This window comes from Cololabis saira, chromosome 18 (assembly GCF_033807715.1).
Source record: "Cololabis saira isolate AMF1-May2022 chromosome 18, fColSai1.1, whole genome shotgun sequence".
In the NCBI taxonomy this organism is placed as follows: Eukaryota; Metazoa; Chordata; class Actinopteri; order Beloniformes; family Belonidae; genus Cololabis; species Cololabis saira.
The window spans coordinates 23,706,670-23,723,919 of NC_084604.1; the positions used below are offsets into that span (position 1 = coordinate 23,706,670).

The window sequence follows — 17,250 nt, forward strand, 5'->3', positions numbered from 1 at the left end:
GCCTTGAACAGGCTGTGTGCTGCAAAATGTGCTGCAATTCGGTCCCGAATTTCCCGTGCTGGGCTGCGGATGTGACGTCACATGATGCTGCATGTGCGTTCTCCCCGTTCTCCCGTGCCGGCTTCACTGTTGGCTGCAGTACCCCCAACGGCCGTCGTGGTGATGGGTGGCGCTAGAGAGTCTCATTTCTTAAAAGGAGCCTCAAGCTCCTTTAACCTCTGTTTCACAAACTTATACCCTGGAGGTGTTTAATAATGACGCATATGAAATGGTGTTGGTGGGGGGGGGGGGTTGTATGCAATAAAACCTTAAGTTGTATTTTTAAAATGTTATTGCAGGTTACTTGCAGTTTCTGTGGAAGGTTCACCAAAATAACTGTGTGGTTTATGCTTATTCAGTGTTGATTTCACACTCTTTGCTCATGGTTGTTGTTGTTATTTCAAAACAGATTCCATAGGAACATTTTTTTTTTCGTTCCCCAATAACGGGAGCTCCTTTCACATAAAACCTTATTATCCTTCTTGATTCACCATCCAATCACTCTATCAGTATATTTTTTCCCCATTTTATTACCCAGTGCTCCTACCTAAGCTACAGTCCTGGGCATTGCCATCCTCTACCAACCCCGGGAGGAACCTGCACTGAGCTCAGGTCTCCTCCTTAACCTGAGGAGTGAGCAGGGCGCTTCTTTGCACCAGACAGGGTTGGGCTTCTCTGGCCGGACGTAGCACATAGATCATCACGTTATTCGGGCCAGATCCTCCCCACCCCATCTTAACACACACTCAGCGCCCACAGCGTCCCCAGCGGGAATTGAACCCAGGACCTTCTTGCTGTGAGACAGCTGCACTACCAGCTGCGCCACCGTGCCCCCTCTATCAGTATTTTTTTTTTGTCTTTCAGCCGTCACAGGTTCAGACCTTTTTTCACCTCTTTTATCAACAGTATCCAAAATATTTGGCAATAAAAGAAAATGTGGAGACTGAGCTGACATAACACTTAGAAAAAATTCATTCAAGGCCTCCTCTGCTCCAAGCCCATTGTAAGTTGGAGCAAAGGAAAAATTGTGAAGAACCGTGGAGAATGTTCTGTGTAATGGACATTAAAAAACTATCCCCACCATTATAGTCAGCAAACTAATGCCTCTGTCCACCCTGTCCTTCCTCTTTATAAGCATTTTCTGGCCAAATCATCAATATTGAACATGTACGCTTTTATTTAATGAGATTGCAAATGTCTATGTTATCACATGGCAAAATATAACCGTTGTGTCTGTATTTATAAAAGGAAATGACTAAGGAATGCAAATATTGAGTGAATATTGAGTTTTGCACTCTGGACTACTAGCTATCACATGTTCTGTTGTGAGATGATGTTACTTATTTAGAAAATCTTCTAAATGCGATCATAACAGGGTACAGTACATGTATTTAGATGAGGCCACGAGCCAATGGTGTGCATTGAGAGAAGATGACATGCATGAACCTCTAACGATTATCTTTTCACTACCTCTCTGTCATGCAGTGCTTGTGATCCAGAACAATTTATTTTTACTGTTATTTTGAAGTAATCAGTTTGAAACTATGTGTTCAGCGTCAGTAAACATTGTGTTGTTTGCTTTAACAATAAAGCATTCGCTGCATTAGATGTTATGATTTTATTTATATCAAACCATAGGGTTTGATGGAGGCTTTTTTTGATGATAAATGTGTCAAAGTTACGTTTCATCTCTTCTATCTCATGTAGCAACACTTTAATAGATACTTTTTCTCTAAATACAGTCTGTGGTGTAGATAGACTAGAAAAAACTAATTTTTCTCCTGCAAACAGAGGGCATGCACATGTTTTCCACTAAAATCAAAGGAAGAGTTTCATGAACCATCTAACTTTTTAAAATGTTCTTGCCGTCATTCATGATCATTTATTGGTACTTCTTATTAACCAAACTATAAATTTTGACAGCACAACTTTAGCAGTCATGGCTGCTTATTTTATGGCTTTGAGGGCAACACAGAACCATGTACGGAGGCAAAAAGAAATACAATGGATGTCAACTACACCAAATGGACAAAATGTGTTTTAAAAAAAAAAGATCTTACTGATCAATTAAGGGGATGGCTGGTGGCCAGAGGTTGTTTCAAGCTTTTTAAGCTAAGCAGGCCACATTAGAGAGATTTGACTAATACCAAATTTGTGTCCTCACAGTTTAAGTGTCTTCAATCCCCCTTGGGGCTTACATGCTGAAATCCACAGGATCTTTCTGATCAGAGTATCACTGCCACAGAGATTTAGTCCTTTAATTGTCTGTGCAGTGTGCAAAACAAAGCTTAATGTGCCTGAGGAGTTGAGGAATAGGTTTCAGGAATCACAGAAGGCGCTTTTCCGTTTGATATCTAATGGCATCTGGAGCTGAAGGGGAGCGCTCTTTAATTTAAAACTGATTATCAGCTCTCTCTTAGGTTGAGGGCCATAAGTCTGTTAAACTTTGATTTAATTATTGAACATGTTAGCGCATCAGCTTAATTAAACATGGGAGCATTTGTAATCATTTAATTGTTTTTGAGGTCAATTCAGTGACTCCAGGATGAATATTTAGTTTTTCAGAAGATGTATGGAGTGGTGAGAGAGTATGTGAGAGTAAAAGGCAGCATCAGGTATGTAGTAGGAATAACAGATGGGTTTCAGGTAGAAGTGGGACTACAGTAACTATCAGCATTGAGTACCTTCTTGTCTTCCATAGTGATGGATTGATTGACAGTGGAGACAATAACAATGATAAAGAAACAAGAACCAATAGATGAAGATGCTAAGATTTTCTTTGGGAAAGACAGCAATTAATAAGATTAAAACGGAGCATGTCAGAGGAACAGACTCTTGAAGACGAAGCTTAGTGTTAAAATTTTGTCTAAAAGAGATGGTTTGGACAAGTAAAGAGGATGGATAGTGAATGCAATGGTAGAAGGATGCTGGAGATGGAGGTGCCAGGCATGAAAAGAAAGGAAAGACCAATGCAGGTGATCTCTAAATGTGTTGACCGAGGATATGCAGCTGGTTGGTGGGAAAGAGGAAGAAGCAGAAGACGGAGCAAGAGGGAATCTCCTGTGGTGATCCCTAAAGGGAAAGGCTGAAAGAAGAAGAAGAAGAAAGAGAATTGCAGTTAACAGACAAACCGGACAGCCGGTGGTCAGCACAGATGGTATCAGAGGCTATATCTGAAATTACTGGATCTGGTAAAATGTGTGTTAAATATTAATGAAACATGAGGCACAAAATTGCAAACTGTAAAGGTTAAACAATTATGGCAAATGTTGCAACAGTGCTCGCTAAACAAGCCAGTGCTTGAAATGTAATCACAAACGTTGTTCTATAGTTATACTGTCAGGGATGCTTGTGCTGTAGCTGTTTCCATTTATTTTCAGAACTGATTCAAAACTACAGTAAGTTATTTAAATACTGTAAACAGTTTTTTCTTACTTTGTTTAAAGTCTAAACAGTTGTGTGGCTATAAGAAATTTCTGCAATATACTTCTGCAATAATTTTAAAATGCAATTTGACAGCGGATGTAAGAAAAGACTTCCTTGTTTTAAAAAAAAAAAAAATTGTATGTAATATATACCATGTACGTGCAGAGTTAACTGAAAAAGTTGCACTGATGGTTATCTGTACTGGTGGTACAGTTTGCAAAGCGAGCACGTGATTTTTGGTGTTTGCATGAGATCCTTAAGCTACCGCTATCTTCTTCCTTTTTTTGATTTTTGTCATCGTGGTAAATGAGATGAAATCTCTTCTTTTTTTGAATCTCTGTTTTCTATGTGCATTTATCTCCCAGGAAAATCCTTCATTATTGCTGTTAAATCTTTATTCATAAGTAGCTTCATGTGTCTGTGGAATAGCTCAGGGAATTTCACAGTAGCTGGTCACGGGTGAAACACACCGCCTCTCTATCCTCATACATAATGATGAACAATAGTGTCAACGTGCAGGTTCTTACACCACCATGTGACCCCTCATGATAAATTGCCACCTTATCCCTGATGCTCATGGGAAGAATAAATGGATATAAACTTACCCATTCACTCTCTTTGAGAGGGCAAACTCGTTATTCTCCATCAGTCTCCTTTCCTGCCATCCTTGTCTCTTTTTCCCCTCGAGCTTCCATCCTTCTGCCTTTTCTCTCTGCTCTGCATCCTTTATCAGTTGTTGATCTCACTTCATTTGTATGTGCTTGCTTCCCCTTTCTCTCTGCTATTGTTTTCTCATATGCTCACATAATTTTCACCTCTTCTCTGCTAATTTATTTTCTCTTTATTTGAATGTTCCCACGTTTCCATTTTCTCCACCTCAGCGTTGTGTTGTATGCCCTCACGATTAGTGCCAGGGTTTGTATCCACTCTGTATATTTATTCCTTGCGAGCACTCACTTCTAACATAATTACATGTATTTCTGAGTGCTGGATTTAATTCTATTTCCTGTATGTTTACTACATTCCAAGTGTATTTATTCTAACAATGGAACCAATTAAACTCAAATGTTCACCGTAAAACTGACCTTTACAGAGTATTATGGGGACCATAATACGATGATAATCTAGAGGACAGCGATTGAATGGTATAATGATATTCCAAGAGTGTTTTGTAACGTAACAATCTTGACTGCTGGGTAACTCATAGGTGAGTCTTTTTTAAGGCTAATTGAGTTATGGGAGAAGGAGCCTAAACTCATGCAGAAGATTGAGATGGACTAGCTACTGTAGATGTAGTCGGTCTCACCTCAGTGCTCAGGGCATCTATGGGCGAAAGGTGGTGAGGGAGTGGGCCTCTTGTCACCCTAACATAGGCGTTTTCCCCAGTGTATCAAACGGTGGCTACCCTGGTGCCTTTGAATTTGGAGAAGGCTCTGGATGATGTTTGTATCAATTTACCCAACAACATTTGGTAGCATGTAGCCTTTATGGCTACTCCAGGTGAGGTGTTGGAAGGTTCTCCCCCTCAGTACTAAACTGTACCATTAGGGGGCATCAGGGTAGATTTTCTTCTCTCACCCAACAAAAGTAGCTGATTGAGGTAGTTTGATAACGGGTCATTTGATGAAAATACATTATATAAACTTTGATAAACAATGAGTTAATCATTTGAATGTTTTTCTGGTGTGGGTTCTGGCTCATTTGGCAGGTTTTCAATAATGGATGAGCAGCTATTGACTTAACTGGTTGTTGTGGATTCTTAAAAGTGAAAATTCTGATATTTTGAACAAAATAATAATCAGTGTACAAATTTGTCCACTTCCATTGCACAAAAGCTTAAAAAAGAAATCACACAGAGTCCCTGCTGGTGCATCCTTGTTTACATCCATGCACCTGGTGTACTGCGTGCGTTGTCACTTCATCTTACTCTACATGTGGGTCACTTTAAACAGACTCCTCTTCACAGTCCTCATATAAGATGCATTTTAAAAATACTAAATTTGAGCAGCCACAAAAAATATCTTCAAGAATTGAGCATCAAGCCCTGCAGTGCCAATTTAGCATACGTGTAATAACACCATTAAATGATAAATATTAAATTTGCCCTTTTGTTTTTATTCACACTTCTGTGCACTGATGTATGAAAATCAACTTTATAAAATGATATGAGCAGTAACGGTGCAGTGTAGCTGAGGCAGAACTACATTACACTGTTACAACTTGACCTGCAGGAGTTGCAACGGCTCATGTGTTTGTTCTTCAGATGCTACTGTGATGTAAAAAGTGCAAAATATTTAAGGATGACTCATTAATCTGTTGAATTTCAGGTCATATATATTTATGGGGCAAATTGTGAAAAGCAGTACTTTCACACATCAGAGTCAACATGCTGCTGCTGAGGTGTTTTCTAACATAACCCATCTAGTGGTGCATTTTTATTTTATTCAATTTTTCTATATTTGCTTTTATTTTTCCTGTGTTTCAAGAAGACAACTTCATCCTCAGGGCACCATTACCCGACTGAGGACATTCATACGTATTCATGCCCACTCATGATATGGCTATGGGACTGGCACATGCTTGTATGCTACGTTATTGTAAACGTGAGGCAAGTGGTCATAATTGTGCACATGGTATATTGTACATTCCTTAACTGAGATCCTTCAGATTTGGTCGTCCCGGGGTCGAGTGTTACTGTCAGCACGAGAGCGGAGCAGCCGTCATCCAACTACAGTTTCTCATCAACGAGGTACGTCACTAAATGAGAGCAAACTTAAACTGCTTAAATATAGTTGCTGTCTTTGTAGTCTGAAGAATATCTCACTTATAGCTACATCTGGTATACGTTTGACTTGTAGGCAGTATTTTCACTTTTTAGAACTTAATGAAGCCACATTGTGCCCTTTTTTCACAAGTGGACACAGTGTCCTGAGGGATTAATATTTTTGAGACCTGATTCTATCTAAATAAGGCAGAAAAAGGGTGCCGAAGCTTCTCTGTCAACCTTGTCTTTTGAGCTCTGTTTATCTCAGGGGAGATAGACCATCAACCTCCATTTGAACCCTTTCTAACACAGTGAGTGTGCCCTTTTTGAACTCACCATCACACCTTTGAACTGTATTGCTGGTAATTATACTCAGATATGAGTCTGTGATGTCTGAGTCACGAAAATCCCAACCGCACACTGAATGACATATTACCTAACTAGCCCCCAAGACAGTTTGAACATGTGACAACAATTTGTTAGTTACTTCAAACACCAAAACATAACTTTCTCTTTAGCCCTGAAAAATCCACATTATTAATAATATCACCCTTTAATATTAATACTGTTTTTTTTATTATAAACTATAAAACAATCAAATGTTGAGAATTGCCACTAAGAGATATACACTCACTGGCCACTTTAATAGGTACACCTGTCCAACTGCCAACTGTTAACCCAAATTACTAATCAGCCAATCACATGGCATCAACTGAATGCATTTAGGCATGTAGACATGGTCAAGTAGATCTGCTGCAGTTCAAACCGAGCAACAGAATGGAGAAGAAAGGTGATTTAAGTGACTTTGAATGTGGCATGGTTGTTGGTGCCAGACGGGTTGGTCTGAGTGTTTCATAAAACCCCTGGTCTACTGTGGGCACAAATGCCTTGTTGATGCCAGAGGTGACTGTCTGTGTTGGCTGGCAGCTATTTTATTTTAGTTTTTTGTTTACTTTGTTGTTGTTTTTTAATGTACTTCTTTGTAAATAGATTTTTTGGGAAAAAGGGGCAGATTAAATAAGATTATTTTTCTTTCTGCTCCCTTTCATTCAAAATTTAGGAACGTTTGTGTTTATATTAAATTGTTTGTGGTTTTATTTTATCAATGAATGAAATAAAGAATAAATAAATAAATAAAATAAATAAGAGGTCAGAGAAGAATGGACAGACTGGTTGAAGCTGATAGAAAGGCAACAGTAACTCAAATAACCACTCGTTACAACCGAGGTTTGCAGAAGAGCATCTCTGAACGCACAACACCTCAAACCTTGAGGCGGGTGGGCTACAGCAGCAGAAGACCACACAATGTGCCACTCCTGTCAGCTAAGAACAGGAAACTAAGGCTACAATTCTCACAGGCTCACCAAAACTGGACAAGAGAAGATTGGAAAAACGTTGCCTGGTCTGATGGGTCTCGATTTCTGCTGCGACATTCGGATGGTAGAGTCAGAATTTGCTGTCAACAACATGAAAGCATGGATCCATCCTGCCTTGTATCAACGGTTAAGGCTGGTGGTCTAATGGTGTGGAGGATATTTTCCTGGCACACTTTGGGCCCATTAGTACCAACTGATCGTGTCAACGCCACAGCCTACCTGAGTATTGCTGCTGACCATGTCCATCCCTTTATGACCACAGTGTACCATCTACTGATGCTACTTCCAGCAGGATGGCGAGTCATGTCATAAAGCGTGAATCATCTCAGACTGGTTTCTTGAACATGGCACTGAGTTCACAGTACTCTAATGACATCCAGTCACCAGATCTCAATCCAATAGAGCACCTTTGGGATGTGGTGGAATGGGAGATTTGCATCATGGATGTGCAGCTGACAAATCTGCAGCAACTGCGTGATGCTGTCATGTCAGTATGCACCAAACTCTCTGAGGAATGTTTCCAGTACCTTGTTGAATCTATGCCAGGAAGGATTAAGGCAGATCTGAAGGCAAAAGAGGGTCCAACCCTGTACTAGCACCTAATAAAGTGGCCGGTGAGTGTATGTGTACTTTCATCTTTTAGTCTGGACATATTCAAGACAAACATTTATTTATTTATTCTTTTTTTTGTTAAACATGAGAGCAAAATCATCAATTTACAATAACAGTAGGCTACAAAGTTAATCCTTTCAAACTGTTTTTATTTCATGTTTCTAGTTTATTCAGAGACTGAGAATTTTAAAGGTTTTTTTTTTGCTGGAAATCCGGAGCTTTTAGAAGGCTGCCTCAAGCAAAACTGCAGTTTGTAATGAGTTAAACACAATTAAAAATACGCTGAGAGATTGACATTTTTCATTAAATGATTTTGCAGCACACCATGTACACCCAGTTGTTAGGTTTTTTTAATCAGGGCACAGCTAATCCTCGCCTTTTCAAGGAACTGCTCCACAAATAACGAGCTGTTCTGCTCATACAGAACACACAAAGAAATATTAGAGCATTTTGTGAGTGATGGTTAACAAGCTTGAAATATGCTAGCTGCATTGGATATCTCCAGGCCTTTCTAAGTCACTTAGGAAAAAGCAGGATTTTGTTTTGCATCATGTTTGAAAAATGCAGTAGTTCATGTTTGGTGTGTGTGTGTGTGTGTGCGTGTACAGTATATGTGTGTATTGGTGTCTGTGCGACTGTGACTCAGCAGCACAAACAAGCCCTTTGGGAAATGGGGATGATTTTGAGTGCCTCGTACACACACATGCATTCACTTTCTTATGAATTATCATTGTTACCTGCAAGCAAGCTGCCGGGGGATCAGTGTGACTAATGTACGTCATGCTCACGGAGAAAATGTGCCATATGAAGACATGTTTACATTTGATGTTGTTGTAATCTCGTGTGCTCTGTGAGCTGAGCTCTTCTTGTTTAAGTGCTTTTTTATTTAAAAAAAAAAAAGAAATGCTTCTTCTTTTAAAGGGCGCGCTGGTGAGTGCTTTGGCTGACGACACCGTCCACCTGTGGAACCTGAGGCAGAAGAGACCAGCCATCCTCCACTCCCTCAAGTTCAACAGAGAGAGGTAATCAGGTCACTGGGAATGACTGTAGTTGATGCGTCCACTGGGCTTGGACACCCCCCCCCCCCCCCAACTTATTCCTCTACGTGCTAAATTAAACCTTCACACATGGTTTGGTGCAATATGAACTGTGACTCTCTGATCAAGGCCACTATCACAGTTTGCTGCTGGTGTCAGTTTTTACATTTTCCACTCATCCCGTTTGCAGGCAGACGGCATTTCATTTAGCGAATGTGTTTGTGTGCCCGGAAAACTGTTCAGAGAAGGTGGCAGAGAGGATGATGCTCTCTTTCTCTCTCCGTCCCCGGTAGTCCTCCGAAAGCTCTTTATTTGGGTCACTTCCTCTGCCTTTGAGGATTCCCCATCGCCGGGGCACAGGTGTGAACCCGCCCAAACAGCTGATGGTTTACATGAAGCACACCGTAAACAAGCAGACCATAAACATAAATGCAAACAGGCAACGGTAATGGTGTGTGAAATGTAAAGTTCTGAGATCTGGATTTAATCGATCACAAACAGCTCCCTGCATCAGAGAAGAATAACTGTCTATTTTTACGCATGCAGATAAAAGTGATCCTCTCAAATAAATGCCATAAAATTGATGTTTGTAGTCGTTTCCCCTAATTTAAATACATAAGATAACAGATCAATCTTATTGAAATAGTAATTGAACTGCTACATTTATAACAATTTTAAATGCATAAAATTGGAGTCAGGGGGTTTCGGATTAGGAGACAATGGTTACAAACTCGTTGTGGTTTCCTTTCTTCTGTAAAGAAGAGTTTTTGCTGTCCATAAAGGACTTTAGAGTAAAAGACTGGAAAGGAAATGTAATTAAAAGATGGCTCTGAAATTAAGCTTTGTCAATAGCAGCGATTCCCAAGCTGCACTTCCGTGGTGATTAGAGAGAGAGGACGAGAGACAGAGAAAGATGGAGGGGAATAGAAGGCTGAGGCAATTTTGCTTCATTTTACCACTTACTACCAAAGTGAGATGGACTTTTCTGTTCTTCCTACGCTGAAAACAAAGTGCAGATCTTAGAGGAACAGTGAGCAGAAAGTGAGTGCCACAAACAAGCCTTCAGGCCTGTTTTGAAAAGATGTACAGTACAAAATAGGTTAATTGCAGCGGCTAATACTATGTTGCAGTGTGTCGCAGGCATTAACATTATTATTGTCTTTACATAGATGGAATCTTTTTGTTATTCTAAAAAGGATATTGATTTGGATATATTTTCCTTATTAAAAAAATTATCAGTCTGCATTATGGTTTTTGTTTCACCAAAGTGCAATTTCAGTTAGATTTTTCTTTAATGGGCCGCTCGGTGGCGCAGTGGGTTAAGCGCCGGCTCATATACTGAGGCTACAGTCCTCCTCTTGCAGCGGTCGCGGGTTCGAATCCAGCCCGCGCACCTTTGCTGCGTGTCTTCCCTGTTCTCTCTCTCTACCCCTTTCCAGTCTGCATCTCAATAAAGGGCCACTAGAGCCCAAAAAAAAAAAAAAAATCTTTAAAAAAAAAAAAAAAAAAAAAAAAAAAAAGATTTTTCTTTAATTATGAAAAAGCAGATAGGTAGAGGAGAAAATGTAACAATATCCTAACAAAATTTGAATTTCTTTAAGTTGGACAACATTTTACTAAAAAAAAAAAAAAAAAAATAGGAAAGAGTGGTGTTGATTTTATTAATTAATCTATTTTTTCTTTTAAATTATCTTTTTTCTCATTTAAGTTTTGTTGGGGGTGAAATGGGCGCTTATTTAAGTGATAAACAATCAAAAACGCTTAAAATACTATTGTATGTAGGACAACATATAAACAGTGAAGTTCCACAATGAATTTAATTTAATATTAGTTCTGTCTCAATGTGACACCGTAAATTATTATTTTTATTGAAATGTTTTGGCAGATCTTAAAATGGGCTATGAGAAAAACACCCTCCAGTAGATGTGAGCTTCTGTGGAAAAGTGGTCTAAAGTGTTCACACTGCTGGACATTTGTGCAAGAACGCCATTGGAGTAAATCTTTCTTTTACTTTACATTATGACAAATTAAGTGAACCTACTTTATTGCTAGAGAACCATTTGAGTTATGATTTAAAACTGTTTTTCTCCAATAAATATGATACACTTGCATCTGATTAGGGGGGAAAGCATTGTTTTTCTTTAGTAAATGCTGTTCAAGTTCAGATGGGACTGCAGAGTCACCTCACCTCAAGGAAGTTGGCATCCACTGTCTCCTCCAATCACAAATGTACTGACTACCCATCAGAGCTGATCATATCATTCGGCAGTGATTTGTCACAGTGAAAAGTTGTGAACGGGTTAAATGTCACAGCCAATGATGCGAAACAGCGCTGATGTGATGGACAGGTGGCCAGCAGCAGCTTTTAGGGCGGATTGTGTTCTTGTGGAGATGCCTGACCGCCTCTGACATTTAGTAAGCATTTTGAACGCAATGACCTCAAGTCACAGCATTGGAGAGGAGCGGAGTTGCTGCGTCTTAAGATATGTCGAGACGGGAAAGAGAGGCTTCGAAGTTAGTTGACACGTTTAAAATGGGAGGAAGGGAGAGGAAGGTTAGACCACGGCAGAGAGGAAAAGTGAGGATAAAAGGTCGCTGGATTTGAGAAGGCAAAAGAACCGAGAAACGAAGATGATGTTTGAAAACACAAGACAAGTTGAGGGAGGTCATTTAAAGGAGCTTATATGTTATTCTTCACTCCATATAGTCAGCTCTCATACATACTTTATAACTCTTGGGGCCTAAGAGGCCAATATTTTATCCTCATTAAACAGTTTGAACAGCTGATGTCACATTCGATACCAAATTAGAAACATTTTTCACTCAAGGGATTTTCTGTCTTAAAAAAACCCCACCTATCTCCTCTAACAGTAGCACCCTTTCCTTAGTTATTGGACCCCCCCCCCCCCCCAGAAAAAAAAAAAAAAAAAACTAAAGAGGCACAATTCGGGTAAACTAGGAACATTTTTTTCTGTAAGTCTCAAAGAGGTTTGGTATACTCTTTGTATTAAATGTAAGAGTAAACAGCTATGTTGCAGGGCATTGCATCATTCAATATGCATTAGCTCCTGAACGCCAAAACCAGACACACAGGATATGTCATGTTGCACGGACAGAAAATGCAGTCAAGGACAGTAACTCTGCAGATCCAGGAAATGAATTTGATTAAAGAGTCGCTGCCTGGGCAAAGATGGGGGCAGAAATTTTATATAGCTGTGTATCCAAGGATGTTGGTGGGTTCCCACCTGTGATTATTTGCATCATGATTGTGTTAGAAATGAATCTAATAATCCATCGATGTATGCACGATGTCAGATGGGGTGTGATGAGTTCTCCAGGGTTGCGCACCCAGCTGCTGGGCTTATCGGGACATTGAGTAATGCTAACCTCGAATAATGATATTATAGAAAGACATAATCTTTATCTCTAGCTTGCTCACACCTCTTGATAAGAATGCTTCGGGCACTGACTTATCGATAGATGTACCAGTTGAACAGCCGGTGATTGACTGGCCTATTTTTGGCTAGTCAGGTGATCAGTTGACTGTATTACTGTTTTTGTCTGTAAATGCACACCAAATTTAAAAGTGCAACCAGATGACCAAAACTTTGGGTATCAAACTGAATTCCAACAGTCTTACAGTTCCCACAAGCTTAAACTAACGCCGCCGCCGCCTCTGTTATCTTCTGCTGGTTGATTACGTCACTGCATATGACTGCCTTCCAGATCTGACCTACAGATTTTCAATCAAAAATGGGAACTGGCCAATAATTTTTTTTCCCAATATATATATATATATATATATATATATATATATATATATATACACATGTGTGTGTGTGTGTGTGTGTGTGTGTGTGTGTGTGTGTGTGTGTGTAAGGGCTGTCACATGATTCATTTTTTAAATCCCGATTAATCGCATGTTGTCCATAGTTAAGTCGCGATTAATCGCACATTTATTCAAATTTTTTTGCTGTTCTAAATGACCTTTAAGGTATTTTTTCATGTTTTTAATACTGTTAACAACATGAGAAAGGGCAAATATGCTTGCTTTATGCCAATGTTTATTCAACTTTCCACAAAAAAAGCTTTTGACCTGAATGTAACATTCCTTCATAAATACAAACACAATGTAGTCCCCAACTTTACACTTGTAAAGACTAACTTAAGATTCCTTGTTTTTTTAAGCAGCTCAATGTAAAACAATGAACCATATGCATCACAAACATTGTACAAGAAGTGCACTGGTCACTTAAATCTTCCATGTAATTATGTCTAACCTCATGGAGGAACATAAAAGGCTCAAAAATATCCCTTTCTCCTAAGTAGGATCAAAACAGGGGGATACAAAAAAAAATCACTAACAAATAAAGTGCACATGTAACAGCAGGGAGTGTAACTCAACCTATAAAGTGCAGTTGGGCTTTAATTAGCTAATACTTCAGATTCTTTGGAACAGATCTCTCTTGGCTCATCTAATGTATTCAGGTGAGGAACCTCCTTCCCTCACATCTATCCAGCGTTGTCTGCTTTTGACGGGCGGGGGGGCAGCTGCGCTGCGCTGCGCTCTCTGCATCGGTCGTGTTTGGATGCAAGTGGTATTTTGAGACTCGACGTACTTCGATGGTAATTCATTTCAAATCGACATGCAAACAACTTTAGTCTTGTCCAGCAAACAATCCTGGAATATTTTTGAAAGTGAACTAGCCGTTCAAAAGTCCCTTTTCATTCTCCATCTTTCAGTTCACCAGACTTTTCCTCAGGCTACGGGTGCCGTCGACGGCCAGAACCTATATAATGCGCTTTTAAAAATTTTTTTATCCTGCGTGTTAATCGCGCGTTAAAAAAAATTGTCGGTGTTAAGAGGACGTTAAGTTAACACGTTATTAATGCGTTAACTTTGTGTGTGTGTGTGTGTGTGTGTGTTGTGTATATGAATATATATGTATATATATATTATATATATATATATATATATATATATATATATATGTATATGTGTATATGTATACATATGTATATATATGATAAGGAAAAGTATTTCACTGGAGCAGATGCCGATGGAGGCAAGAGGTCAAAGCCGTAAAAGCTTAATAATAAATATGGAAGTTCCTGTCAAACCTGTTCATTCAAAACCTTTATTTACTGCTTAATTGGTTGTCGAGTGAGACAGCCAGAAAACTCTTCATATTACCGTTAAAGTGAATTTACAACCTTTTTTGAAAGTCAGGAAAAGCATAATCTTGCTTTTGATGCACTTCACACTGGTAAAAAAAAAGAGGAGGCCATCTTTTCAAAATCTGCCTTGGACTGATTCAACTAAGGGTCAGTGTTGAATTTTCAAGGTCTGCTCTTGCTAAGGCACTCTTTCATCATCTATTGATTTTTATTTTTATTGTACATATTACATTTATTCCTTGCAAGGCTAACAAAGTTTTCCATCTGGAACACAGTTTTTAAAAAGGAAAAAAACTTCTGGTTTGTGGTATGAACTTTGTAACCTTGAGTACGTGTATATTGGACGTGTACTGTATATACTTTTCATGGTTCCAGAAAGCTCTCGATCTACCAGTCGGACTACGTTCCTGCCCTCACGTACGGTCACGAGTTGTTGGTAGTGACTGATGGAACGAGACTGCAAATACAAGTGGCAGAAATAAGTTTCCTCGCTGGGTGTTGGGCTGTCCCACCCTGCATTCACACTGAAAGCGTCAAAAATCGCCCGACGCCAGCATCTCGCTGCTTGGTGCGTTCACACTGAAAGCTGCATGTACTGTTGACGGCTGCAGTGGGCGGGGCTAAAGCTGCGCTGCAGAACTGGAGGGAACAGTGTATATAGCCTACACATATAGCGTGCACATCTTCAGTTTCCTATTTCACCATAGATCACACTTTGGGACGCCTTCTTTATATTTTAGCGTTATTTCCGCGTAGATAAGAGTGAGTTTGATGCTCCTTAACAAGTTTGGTCTGCGGATCAACATCAACCATCAGCGAGCCCTGCTCCCAGTAAGGCTGATTTATGGTTCCGCGTCACACCAACGCAGAGCCGACGGCGTAGGGTACGCAGCGACGCACACCGTACGGTGCGCGTCGCTGCGTACCCTACGCCGTCGATTTGGCGCAGAACCATAATTCAGGCTTGAAGCCGCAGTCTGTCTGCGGTGATCGGCAGTCAAATCAGCAAAAATGTCAGTTTGCTGGATGAAATATATTAATTCCTGATAAAATACGTTTGTTAGTGCACAGCTATGCTCATGTACGCATGTGAATGTGTGTACACGAAAGTACAATCTGCATTGAGGCTTCTCGCTTCGGGAATCCCGGTCTGTGATTGGACGCTGCCTCGGTGTCGCCGCTGCTCATTTGCATAAAGTTCAGATTTTTCAACTTCAAATTGACCCGCGGCTCCGGCCGCTCCCGACGCCTCCGCTGCCTCTGCTGCCTCTGCTGCTCTTGCTGCCTCACGCACGTTTTCATAGAAAATGAATGGCAGCCGACTGCCTATGACGCCCGGGACGCTTTCAGTGTGAATGCAGGATAGGGTGGGTGGCTCGGTCATCCGGGAGGGGCTCAGAGTAGCCGCTGCTCCTTCGCATTGAGGAATGAGGTGGTTCGGCCATTGGGTGAGGATGGTTTCTGGACGCCTCCCTGGTGAGGTTTTCTGGGCATATCCTGGAGGAGACCCCTGGAAGACCCAGGACACACTCTTCTAGGGACTATGTCTCTCAGCTGTCCTGGGAATGCCTTTGTATCCCCCCAGATGAGCTGGATGAAGGAAGTCTGGGCTACCTATCGGCTACTACCCCCACTTCCTTAAAGCTGTGTTTATTTATTTTTATGAAAGATGTCGAAGATTTTTCTGGGACCATAGCTGTCAAAATAATACCACCAGGTGACATTTCCACTGAGTGTCATCTGCAGTTAAGAGTGATTTGTTGAACTGAAGCCAAAAAACAATGTCAACCATTTTTAAGAGTAACATACAAGATGGAACCAGACAGATCTGTAAAAGAAATAAAACCCTTGGTCTCCCTCTAGCACAGGGGTGGCCAATCCACGGCTTGCGAGCCGCATGCGGCTCTTTGCCCGGTGTCATGCAGCTCTTGCGACTTTATTTGATAGGTGCAGTGAAAGACAGACACGTACGTAGGAAGTGGGGGCAAAATGTGCCGCGTCTGGAATCGAACCCGTACGCGTCGCTGTACATAAGTCGCCTACTCAACCCGTTGAGCTATACGGGCGCTAGCGCTCATGTTTGTGACGGGAATAAGTTGGAGGGAAAAAAATCCACTCTCAAAATGGCAGGGAAAAACAGCCAAACGAAAATATGAAGATAAACACAGGACGTTTTTAACAGAGTGGGAGAGTTTAATATATATAATATAAATTAAATATTAATATTTAAGCAATACATCCCGCCAGGCCGTGGTATACAATCACACAGCTGAGGGGCGTTCATCGGCCCGACGCAAAGTGATGTATTGCTTTTATAAAACGGTTACCAATAATGTAAATATGAAAGAGGAATACACAATATATTTTATGTAGTTTTTAATTAATCAGAAATACATATTATTAGGGGTGTAACAATATATCGTGCCACGAAATTTCGCGATACAAAAACGTCACAATACGTGTCGTGGAGGTGACAAAGTGTATTGCGATATTGGGTTATTAATATTAATCTATTGTGTTGACTAGAAACGCGCATCCGACCGCGACCGCGACCGCACCTCGACCCGGGAACCAAAATCTTACTCCGCTCAGAAGAAACTAGTCCCGTTTTATGGTCCCGTTTTGAGCTCTGAACTTTTACTTATGTAAGGCTGGTGTAGAGTTAAGCCTTACCTTATTAAATTAAACCTTTTTCTGGTCGTGAGTAGGATAAACATGCAGGCAACTTCTGCTGAGTTCCAGTCTACTTTAATGTCCGCTCAACAGCGTAGGATTTTAGAGCATCAACACAGCACCTAGTGCCGTACTGTGGCGTATC

The 17,250-nt window shown here is 40.4% G+C and overlaps 1 protein-coding gene across 2 annotated transcripts in view; it reads left to right on the plus strand.

Moving 5' to 3' along the window:
- Positions 1 to 17,250, plus strand: part of stxbp5a (syntaxin binding protein 5a (tomosyn)) — a 137,702-nt gene that overhangs the window by 43,000 nt on the left and 77,452 nt on the right. For both annotated transcript variants that reach the window (XM_061746598.1, XM_061746599.1), the window contains exons 3-4: positions 6,133 to 6,214; positions 9,139 to 9,239. In XM_061746598.1, coding sequence (XP_061602582.1) covers positions 6,133 to 6,214; positions 9,139 to 9,239 — 183 coding nt within the window. The remainder of the gene's footprint in view (positions 1 to 6,132; positions 6,215 to 9,138; positions 9,240 to 17,250) is intronic.